At 34.9% G+C, this 12,186-nt stretch overlaps 1 protein-coding gene across 3 annotated transcripts in view; it reads left to right on the top strand.

The window, feature by feature from the left end:
* LOC124358584 (1-phosphatidylinositol 4,5-bisphosphate phosphodiesterase gamma-1) overlaps positions 1 to 12,186 on the top strand; it is an 89,588-nt gene that overhangs the window by 54,730 nt on the left and 22,672 nt on the right. For all 3 annotated transcript variants that reach the window (XM_046810898.1, XM_046810891.1, XM_046810896.1), the window contains one exon: positions 9,615 to 9,680. In XM_046810898.1, the coding sequence (XP_046666854.1) occupies positions 9,615 to 9,680 (66 nt within the window). The remainder of the gene's footprint in view (positions 1 to 9,614; positions 9,681 to 12,186) is intronic.

Below are 12,186 nucleotides of genomic sequence, written 5' to 3'. Positions count from 1 at the left end.
GTTAAGACACAGCATTCTTCCACAGTTTCTAAGCTTATATGTCAACAGTATACTCGTGCTTCTCAGCTGTTATGAGTAGCCAAGAAACGTAACTTGTAAAATGTAAAATTTATGCTTTTAATCCTTCAGACGATGCTCTCTCATTTTGACCTGCGTCGAATTCCCAAAAAACTAAATTCTGTGCAGTGTGCTTATCCAATGCAGATTGGTTCCTGGACTATATTGTTGTTTATTGTATATCTAATAAGTAACTCAGTACTTTCATAATTTTTACTTCTAACACGTGTTTCGGCAATTAAGCCATGATCACGGTAACATAACCCCAGAAATAAACTATAAACAAACCAAAATCATAGCACATATGGTGAAAAATTTCATGAACTATAGATCTTCATTGGTAAAGTCTACTTCAAGGATTGCTTTCTTAATGGTGATGTTTGTTCAAATATTGGATGTTTTGTAGTTGCGTGCATCGTATAATTTCCATGTTCTCTTCCATACCTTTATAACTACGAGCTATTCGCAAAAGATGTATAGTAGTTCTTATTATAAAACTTACTTCCCCCAAATATTTAAACTTTTTGTCTGTACTCTGACATAAGTATTTGTGGTACTTTGGGATTATACCGACCACACCCAGACATGAATCGTTATTTCACATTTCGTTTCTACTGATTACTAGATTAGCGTAGAGAACAACATTTCGTCAATATAAAACAGGAATTGTCTTATCGCAAACACCTCCCCATCCTCAGACAGAGGTCAAAGTCGAGCGTCTAGTAGATAACGTGATTGCAGAGTCTCGCCGCCCGTTCAGCTGGTGCATCGCTTTGTTGTACTTCCGTGTTTTACCTCTACATTTCTCCAAACACAAAAATTCAACAAAAACAAACATTTACCAAACTAAACTCTTTATTTAAAAAACACTCAAAACTTGTTTTTATTCTTGATCACATTCCGCCACCCAAAATGCGAGTGCCTCCGGCCATCAGCGCGGGCTTCGGCAGCACCTTCGGTGCTGCCCCGCGCTGATGTCGACGAAAGAAAAACATCCCTCGAGATAGTACCTATCAGTAAAATATCAAATTCTAGAGGGGCTAATCAGAAATATAAATTGAATTGTAATGGAAAGGTAATTATGTACCGTGCAAATCACGTGATGCCGCGCGGCCTGCCGTAATCAGGATTCTCGAGAAAGATAAGATAACAGCGACAACAATACCGATCACAATACCTGGAAATGCTTGTAAGTTTGTAATTTTGTAATTGAAGAGTTGTTTTTTTCGTTCTATCATGTTTGTTTCTATAAATTTCTATTTTTGTGTTCTTCATACTGGTGTGGTCGGTATAATCCCAAAGTACCCAGATTGGTTCCTGGACTATATTGTTGTTTATTGTATATCTAATAAGTAACTCAGTACTTTCATAATTTTTACTTCTAACACGTGTTTCGGCAATTAAGCCATGATCACGGTAACATAACCCCAGAAATAAACTATAAACAAACCAAAATCATAGCACATATGGTGAAAAATTTCATGAACTATAGATCTTCATTGGTAAAGTCTACTTCAAGGATTGCTTTCTTAATGGTGATGTTTGTTCAAATATTGGATGTTTTGTAGTTGCGTGCATCGTATAATTTCCATGTTCTCTTCCATACCTTTATAACTATGAGCTGTTCGCAAAAGATGTATGGTAGTTCTTACTATAAAACTTACTTCCCCCAAATATTTAAACTTTATGTCTGTACTCTGACATAAGTATTTGTTGTATACCAGGTATATTTTGAATAATTATAATTTGTTGAGAAAACCCTAAGCCTCTTATATACTGTATAATAGCAATTTAATACATAATACATTTAATACATGTACAAGTGTTTTACAAACAATAATTATTTAGAAACTAGGTCTGACCACGTGAATAAAATATGTATATTTATATACATACTTCAGTTGTAGATAAGAAAGTAAATAAAAAAATGTTCAATTCATCACTAATTGTACAACTAAATATTAATATATACAGTACATAATTGTAGAAATTTTAGGGCCTCTAAGGCTAAGCCTTTGTAGAGGTTCCATCATTAGTAATAAAATGTTTAATGTGCGATCAGACAAAAATTATACTTATACTTGACATACTCAATCAAAGATCATTAAGAAATTAATTTGTATAAACATATTAAATGTTGATAATTATTTAGATCACGTTGTTTATTCATTCTACTCCACATAATATGGTAACTTATTGGGTCTACATAACTGATAACTGGTTTTTCAACACCCAACTTGTTATGATTAGCCAAAGCCTCTTTCGCCATTTGAGAAAATGTAGGCTATGTGTGGGTGTGTATTTATTACATTTAATTCTTAAGATGTTTATAGTTTATTTTCAATCCATCCAAGAACAATGGTCAGTAAGTAGTATGTGGGCAGCGACCTACCTGTTGTTATCGTGTACCCTGTATACACCACTGGTCGCTTCTTACTCATAATTCACTGGATATTACTTGAGAAGTTTCAGTAAGTGTCGGCGTGACGGGGGGCGGTTATGAGGAGGTGTGAGGGACCGGTCCGGATAATGAGTAAGGGGACGGGGTGGCCACATTCCACAGGTATCGACTGACTGTCCGGGCTTGTCCGGTCTTCCTTTGAGGTGGACCAATAAAAACAAACACCGGCCATCTAATCTCGTCTCGTCCACACACACGGATATTATTTTTGGCCAACTGCATTCCACGCTCCTCTCGCAACCCTTATCAAAGAACGACTTTTCATTTGCCGTGTGCCTCGAGTGGAAAGTTTATGACTTTCCGACATCGCGATTTCACGTTGCGGTTATCTTGATAACTGTACACTAACACAATTCAGTTATTTTTAACTTATCAACCCTTAAAATTTAACAATTTAGAGTTAAATGAGTCCGGACCCACCCCAATTGTCTTTAATTACATTTTTAGCAAACGATTATTATTAATTCATTATTACTAAAATGAACTGCTGAAAAATCGTTCTCAACATTAAAACAAGCTTTAAGCAACATTAATATGGAATGAGCGTTTGACTGCACTCGCCTTAATTTCTGTCCACTACGGGAAAATTTCAATCGTCTTGACCTCCCAAAAATTTTTCCTGGCTTCATTATTGAACCAATGGTCTCAAAAGTACGAGTACATAAATATAAATGAGGCCCGCTCCGGATCGATAAATACATTTTTAAAGTGTGCCTCAAGTGCGTAGAACAGGCATGTTTACAATGATTTAAATTTTGAGGAAATATACAACAGCTAAATAGTGATGTGGTGTCACTCTAGCAGATCATTTATGGTGTTCGAAGCGCATCGTCAATCTCCACATGCGCTCTTGACATGAAGCCACAGATCCTTCGCATCTTATTCCTATATCCTATCATTTGAGACAGAAGATTTGTAAATTCAAGCGAAAAGAACTCAAATACTAGTTATATTTAAAAAAAAAGACTTAATACCTTACTCTTACTCATCTAAATAAAACTTAAAAGTTACTTAAAAGTTTTATTAACAAGAACCGTTTCGAATCAGTTTCTCTAATTGTATTTTATCAAATGATATTGTATAATTTACAGGACGTCTTTTTTATTGGGTCCGCATTGTGGTGTTGGAAACTATAAATCTGACACCAAACTTAGATGGGAATCTGTCCTTATTTATTTAAAAGGACATATTTCAAACTTAACACAGCCGACATTTTCCTATAGATCGGTCAAATGTTTTCTCATTGGAGCATCTGTATTTCATTATTATTTTCGATGGAACAAATAATTTGTAAAATACACACTGTATCAAAAAATACAATATTGTACGTAATATAATATAATTTTACTATATAAATTTTGACATTTTTATATTTATTCTGAAAATATTGAATGTAAATTGTTAACCAATGGACTTAATGCACTGAACAGAACTAATCTGTCTAATTATTTGAAAATAAAAATAAAGTACCAAACAACATTTTTTATTAAATGCTTGATTTAATTTGATATATATCTTCTGTAATACCAATCGGCTTCAATACTCTTCTAAGTACTTTAAAGTTTAGACAAAAACAGAATATCCAGTGCTCATGTTTTAATTTTCGAGTTCTCAGAACCCTTCATCGGAAACACACTGAATTAAAAACTTACAAACAGAACTCAAACTCAAGAAATTAAAAACATAACCAAAATAAAATGTTAACAAATAAATACCATAAACATCAAGATTCCAATCAGCTGTATGTAGAATTTTTGTAAACATAGAACTAAAATATTGTTTATAAGAAGGAAAAGAATCATCTCAGGTTCAACCCATCTGGTTGCCTTGATTTTAAAATTAAAATTAATTGACCTCCTCCCAAACGTATTGACCGATTTAATGAAATGTGTTGTATGTAAGAATGTTAGTATAGAAAGTTCGTATCCTCTTGTGAAATTTCTATATTGCCCAAATGATTAGTAAATATACATAATTCCTCTTATGAATGGACAATGCATATATTTCAGATAAAAAGGTTTTACTTTGTTTTTGGGAAAGGTATTAAAAAAACTTTCTGTCCCTATGAAATTAAAAAGTAACCCAACCGAATCTCATTTGTACCACATTGCGGTATACTACATTTGGGATAAAAACACATTTGCTGCAAACTTTGCTAATGCTCTTATTTCAATCAATATCCTGTACGTAAACTATTTGACTGTTTAATAGAGCGTTTTAATTGTTTTTTAGAATACTTCAAATATATCCTCGTTTGAAAACTGAGAAGTGTGAGTTAGTAATGCTAAAAGTATTAGTTTCGCAAGAACATGTTAAAAACGCAATGAGGTGAGTTGGTGAACAACACGCTGCAACTGTTCGTCGGTTTGGCAGTGAATGAGGTATTAAAGAGCTCACGGAAGCAAATGTTGGAAGAAATGAAAGCAAAAGGCGTAGGTAGCGTGTAGGGCAGCAGGGTGGGATTGTACTTATTGTAATAGGCCGTGAGTGAGAAGGGCACTCGGTACCCTCCCCCTCCCCCCTCCCCCTTACTCTACTCGCTTGTTATACTTTAATTGCTTGCTGCCTTTGTGCTGGTCCTGTCTCTCATCAACTGTGTCCTGAGTCTTGATACACTCTCATTTCTCTCCTCCTCTCCCTTCCTGGCCAACATTTTATACCGTCGGGTTTATTGGGTTGTTTGTGTCTTAGCTGTAGGAGCACACTGAAAGTAATATGTTGATACGTTAAACTCCAAGACTGAGTTCAGGCGAGTTCACGGGAGGATGGTTGCGGATTGCATGGGAGGCTGATAGCGGATTGCACGGGAGGCTGAGTTCATGCGGGGTGTTGTGGATAGAACGGGTGGCTGAGTTCAGGCGAGTTTTAGCGTATTAAACGGGGGGCTGAGTTCAGGCGGGGTGTTGTGAATAGAACGGGTGGCTGAGTTCAGGCGAGTTCTAGCGGATTGCACAGGGGGCTGAGTTTAGGCGGGTTGTTGTGGATAGAACGGGAGGCTGAGTTCAGGTGGGTTGTTGTGGATAGAACGGGAGGCTGAGTTCAAGCCAGTTCTAGCGGATTGCACGGGAGGCTGAGTTCAGGCGGGGTTGTTGTGGATAGAACGGAAGGCTGAGTTCAGGTGGGTTTTTGTGGATAGAACGGGAGGCTGAGTTGAGGCGAGTTCTAGCGTATTACGGGGGGCTGAGTTCAGGTGGGTTTTTGTGGATAGAACGGGTGGCTGAGTTCAGGCGAGTTCTAGCGGATTACACAGGAGGCTGAGTTTAGGCGGGTTGTTGTGGATAGAACGGGAGGCTGAGTTCAGGTGGGTTGTTGTGGATAGAACGGGAGGCTGAGTTCAAGCGAGTTCTAGCGGATTGCACGGGAGGCTGAGTTCAGGCGGGGTGTTGTGGATAGAACGGAAGGCTGAGTTCAGGTGGGTTTTTGTGGATAGAACGGGAGGCTGAGTTGAGGCGAGTTCTAGCAGATTGCACGGGAGGCTGAGTTCAGGCGGGGTGTTGTGGATAGAACGGAAGGCTGAGTTCAGGTGGGGTTTTGTGGATAGAACGGGAGGCTGAGTTGAGGCGAGTTCTAGCGGATCGCACGGGAGGCTGAGTTCAGGCGGGGTGTTGTGGATAGAACGGGAGGCTGAGTTGAGGCGAGGTGTAGTGGTTTACATGGGAGGCTGGGTATAGGCGAGGTGTAGCGGGGATTGCACGGGAGGCTGGGGTTCACAAAGCAAAATTGGGTTTACTACCTCAAGAGAAACAAAGTTTTGTCATCAAAATACAACATACAAAAACTTTGTTCTCTCATATTTTCTATCCGGGGAAAACTTTATACAGAAATAGACGTTGTAAAGATGGTTTACATGTTTTTTTATATTTAATGAATATTCATTTAACGTGGTTTTATCTATTATATTGTATATAAAAATATTTTTTAATTAATTAGCCATCAGATATAGCTTTTTTGCTTTAAATTCTGTATCTTTTTCAAACATAAAATAGTAAAATTGTCCAAATAATTTGTACGTGTAAGTGACGTGTAAAACTATGTCCACCTATATAATACATAACATAACATAAATACCACGTCCGTGACGTCACCAAGCGACCACGCGCGCTCTTTATTACCTATTGAGTTGGTCTATCTTTTGCATAGTATAACGTTCCGTTATTTGCCCAAATTATTTGTTATTAATAAAGGACTGGTGCCATAACTTGTACTAGTCACGTAAATAATAGTCGCAAGACTGACGTAATACATCGTAATATACACATATTTTTAATCAAAAATTGCTTATAATATTCTTTCTTAAGTTATTGGAATTAGTGATAATTATTAGGCCGACCTCATGCCGTACGGCATTGAATGCTACTGTCTTGATGACAACACGTGTGAACTAATATTGTACAGATATATAAAAATATGTTCAATATATCAAATTGGGTGTTAAAATAATTTGTAATATATACATTTTGTATTATAATATTAGATTACTATATTATAATTTACCAACAACCACATGGTTTTAAAAGACTTTTAGGAGACGTGTGGTTATTTTGTTTCAGGCGGAAACGTAATTTTAACTTTTTCGTAGCTTAAATATGGGAAAAATGGTCGTTGAAGTATATAAAAACTTTATTTTCAACGGTGAACAATACGGGAAGGATGGCTCTTTTTCTGCTTATTCTGTATTAGCGGCTACAACAAGTAATTCTTTCCGTATTTGTAGTTTGTTTTCCTAAAGAAGATTTTTGGCGGAGCCGGATTCCGGCGATCTCTCTTATACCCTAAACATCTCATTTCAAACATGAAATATATTGTATATTAATTAAATATAGATTATTAAATATACATCTCAAAACCCTCGGAGATAATGTTTTATTGATTGGGTACGGAGACTAGGTCAGTTCAGTTCGCTCAGTGAGACAGTTCGGCCTTTTTTGACTTAAATATGCCATTATTTAAAAACATAAAGGTTTAATTTAAACATCTCGCTGTTTGCTCCGTGTGAAAACAATATTTCATCTTTTTTAAATCACAGAAAAACACATAGGATAGATATGTGCGTTTCATCACTATTCAAATTCAAGATTCATTTATTTTCAGAATATCATTGACTGAATTGCAGTATACATATAAATATATCTAACCCTCTAGCTTTACTAATCAAGGGAGAAAATTTGATTAAAAAAACTAGATTTTGGCAAAATATAGTACGCTTGTGGCACAATGGTGGGTTAGGCCAGCTCGTCTAGAATTCAAGTTGTGGCTGTATTACTTGATGTGCACCCACACTCACAAGTTAGGACAGTCGGTAATAAAAATTGCCTGATTTATAAATAAATATATGTCTAATGAGTAAATAAAAATCCAAATTAATATTCACGACCAGAACGCACATTATCATTCAGTATTTTCAAAACCTCAAAATAATAACTAATAACAGATTTTGTAAGGTATACACAGAAATTAATTACGCCTTTAATTATTAAGTTAGAAGTCTCAATGTTTGATATGTCGTTCTTCAAGAAACATAAAACAAATGCTGTATAAGACATTTTTTTTTACTGTAGTTACTTTTGGAATAATACTAAATTAAAGTGGAAAAAAAGCTTAAATTAAAAAAAGAAAACCGTGTTTTTCTCCACATTTTTTGTTATCATAATTCACAATAACACACAAAATATTTATTCACTCGAATACATGGGTAAATACTACCCAATCAGTAAACAATTATTTCCTACGTAATATAGGTAGGTGTATGTTTTAATGTGGTAGGCGTTTGAACTGAGATGTTTAGCGTGTAAGAGAGATTGCCAGGACCCCCCCGGAGCGGAGGTTCGCTGAGGAGGTTTTTTCCGTCAGGGATATTCTAAAAAAACAAAACTGTAGATGACAAATCTAATACGGAACAATGTGTTTGACTCTTCTGCTGATTGGGGAAATGAATATCTAAATCTTGATCCGAAGTATTAGGCTTCTCTCTTAAAGTTACCTCACAAACTTAATTCTATAACAGTTTTCTTCGTAAATATGCCGTTAAGTATTTGTAAACTGCACAGTATTTTTAACCCTGATTTCTTCCAAGAAGGGTCTAATAATTAGAATAATTAATAAGTTATTCATATAATATTGATTTAACAATTATATTATGCACATAAAAACACGTATAATAAATGACATAAAGACAATACTGTATTGATAACGTTAATTTTTGTATTCACAACTAATATATCAATTAAAACTCTCATGAGCTCCTCAAGGGCCTCTTTAAATTTTAGAACACTTCCATAAATCACAAAAAATTAATAATAAAAAATAAAAAATATGCTTTGAAATTTGAGTTAATGATATAATCCATTGTTTAGTTACGTATTCAAATAAATACATGTGTCACAAAAAACTAATAAATAATATATCTACCTAACACAGTCATCATGCCAAAAATAGATTAATAAGATATCTAATATAGATTTTTGAAATTTGCTATTGCTTACTAGTTCTTGGAGTATATTTATACCTGTGTTAAAAATTTATGAATATAGATTTCACTTTATTATTACTTATTTTATTTATACAAATTCACTGAGACTTGTATATTTTGGTTTATTTTCTCCTTAACTTTCTTATGGTTTATTGTTGTAAGGTAGTATTTACAATAAGCTCCTACAAAGGCATCGTATAAAATTATATGTCTTAAGGTATAATGTGGAGGTTTTATTTTGATTGCATATATTTTATGTAGTAAACCTTGTTAAACATTATACTAAATTTACTTTGGAAAATAACATGGTAATTTTTTTACGTTCGAACTGACTTCAAAACCCTTTTCATAATTGATACAAAGTATTATAATAAACTTTCAACTAGATATCTAAAATAAAAAAAATAAAAAAAATAAAAGAAATATTAAAAGCTATTGTTTTATTTTTTCACTTAATGCGTGGCATATTAATCATTCTGTACAAGTTAACTTAATTTATATATTTGACATTGCTATGTTGTTAATATGTTTTTAAAGCAATAAGTGATTTATGTTTTTATCTCTTTTGTAATATACTCTATATCTATTATATTACTATGGCAATCTCTCAGCAGCTGTGTATTACAGGAAGCAGACGATGGGACTGTATCCGGGACTCCAGGTTACATCGATCCCAGCAGTTTCACATCCAAGGTAAACTATTTTCTATGTCGTCATCACAAGTTTTGTGTTGTTCCTTTTTACATTTCTTAATTTGTCCATCTTAAATTATATGTAAAAATCTGCTTGGATGTTGTATTCTGCATGAAAATAATCTTGATAGCAGAAAGTTACAGTCTTCTGTCCATTCTTTTTTAACTCTGTTACCTGCTCGAATGTCCAGTCGCTTACTCGGTGTTGGGCAGCGAGTTGATACAATAAGAATAGGCTAGCGAAAGCAAAGATACACAACAAATTTGTCACTCTGTTCTTAAGAAACAAAATTATAACGGGTGCAAACAAAGAAACCCCAGTTTAGAATCACATTTTTGCTCGTTTAATAATAAATTCTGTGCAACATGAGCAATTTTGACAGTGTAGTGTAAGTATTGACGAATGTTCAAAACAAGTTTATGTTTGTTTTACCCAGCAATGAATTTAATCAACCATTATCCAAATATTCTGCAGTATTACAAATTGCACCCGTTCTTTTTACAAAATATAGCCGCTGATAATAAATTAGTAAAAATGGTAAATAATAAATTTTTGACTGACCTTAAGTATAAACAGTAACGAATCAGACAGCAGACATCTGGGTCAACACATAGGGTCTACCATTCAAAACTCAGCTTTCATCCAATGTATTCAAAACTTCTAAAAATATTAATAAATTTATACAGTACGAGCCTAAACGTAATAAACACAGATTTCGGTTCCAAGAGTTGTACCTTGATTACGTGAATATAGATTTACTGAAGTTGAGGCCCTATGTAATAGGGACTGACCTGTTGTGCTCAAAATGTATAACGTTTTAACTCGGAGTTAGATCCAGCGATCACATAAGACCAATAGATGGAGCAGTGGGATTGCCCGTTGAAGTCGACTCTGGCGCGCGATGCTACAACAATGGCGGCGACCTTGGGATGATTCACCCTAGTGGCGAGCGCTCAGACTGTGTTCGCTGCTGTCTGGCAGGTTTTAGAACATGAGAAGGAAGATGAAGATCTCGACTATTTTTATGATATTGTAGGAAACACTTCAAATGTAACGACGCATATTGTGGAGTACCTTTCTGGTTTTATAGTAAGGACGTTAAGAAATAAAATAGCCTGTAGCGGGTGCCTACAGCTGTTACAGGCTAATGAGGAAACGCAATACCGCAACTGTTTGATAAGTTGTAAAAATCGAGGAGGACTTTTACAACCTTCTGAAGGTGTTGTGAAACTTTGTTTGTTATGTGAAACATAAGTAAAGTTGCGTATTAATAAAGGCGACGTGACAACTGTGAAAAAACTAGAGGAACAGAATGGTAAATTTAGTGTTATGAAAGTGTATCGGTGTAAATCTGTTCCCAGGAGGGCATTGTTTTGAACAAGATCCTGGGGTAAATCACCTTATATTAGTTAAAAAAGCTATTTGTAAACAATACTTCAAAGTGCGACTACATCACCACTGCAAAAATGTCAGTGCCTCATTACACAAAAGCAGAATACGCAGTCATTTATTAAAAACTGTAACATTTTTAGGACAGTAGAGAGGTACGTTTTATTGTAAGCTTTGGATATTTATGTTTCTAATTTTCATATTGTAATTTCCATTATATTAAATACATTATTTATAAACATAATAAGTCTATGTCTAATGGTTTACTTTATTGTACCTTATATTGCCTCAAGTTTAGTTAATATTTAATTGCACTAAATGACAGTTTCTATTTAAATGAAATGATAAGCGAATGCCTTATAAATGGGGTTTAAAAAGGTTTAACATATTAAAAATAATTAATTACATTTAAATGAATTTTTAAATTAACGATATGTTGAGTTTTAATTTAAGAGCCGAGAGCGGCCTGGAGTGTAGGCGATCTGTTTTAGGTCGGGCGATGCGGTCAGGGTTTTCGCCTATATTCTGCCGATAATATCAGGAAAACGACTGGTCTTAGAAAAAAAAGTTTCGAATGAAAAAAATAATTCAACTCTTTATCTCAAACTTTCCCGCTTACAAAACTTGCCTGTCCTAAAAACAAAAAAATTCCTCACAGACCGACTTTTTCATGTTACGATTGCAAATGTGTATAAAACTTTTAAAGTTTTTTGCTCATTAAAATTATATAGAGATCGAAACAGGTAATTTGAGTTGCGCCATTGGAATCGGTGTTTTATGAGATATACGAACACCAAATTTGAACATTTTGGCTTAATCCTAAGTGGGCTAGGTGGCGATTTATTTATGCGCGCGCACTGCAATTTGTAAGCTTCTCTGGACGGCGGTTGGCGTTTCTAGATGCTCTCAAGATGGCCGCCACTGGCTTCAACACCAGTAATGTTGTAGGAATAGGAGTGCTCCATCTATTGGTCTTATGTGATCGCTGGTTAGATCACATCATGGAATACACTATATGGCAATAAAGGTAGCGCCCCACCAGTTATTGTCGCACGACAATAGTGATCATACTTGCCGCCTGTAGGTCAAACTTTGAAGAATTTAAATTTTAAAGAAA

The sequence above is a fragment of the Homalodisca vitripennis genome, chromosome 1 (assembly GCF_021130785.1).
Source record: "Homalodisca vitripennis isolate AUS2020 chromosome 1, UT_GWSS_2.1, whole genome shotgun sequence".
Lineage (NCBI taxonomy): Eukaryota > Metazoa > Arthropoda > Insecta > Hemiptera > Cicadellidae > Homalodisca > Homalodisca vitripennis.
Note: the sequence above shows the minus strand (reverse complement) of the source record. Positions and strands in the feature narration are given on the sequence as shown.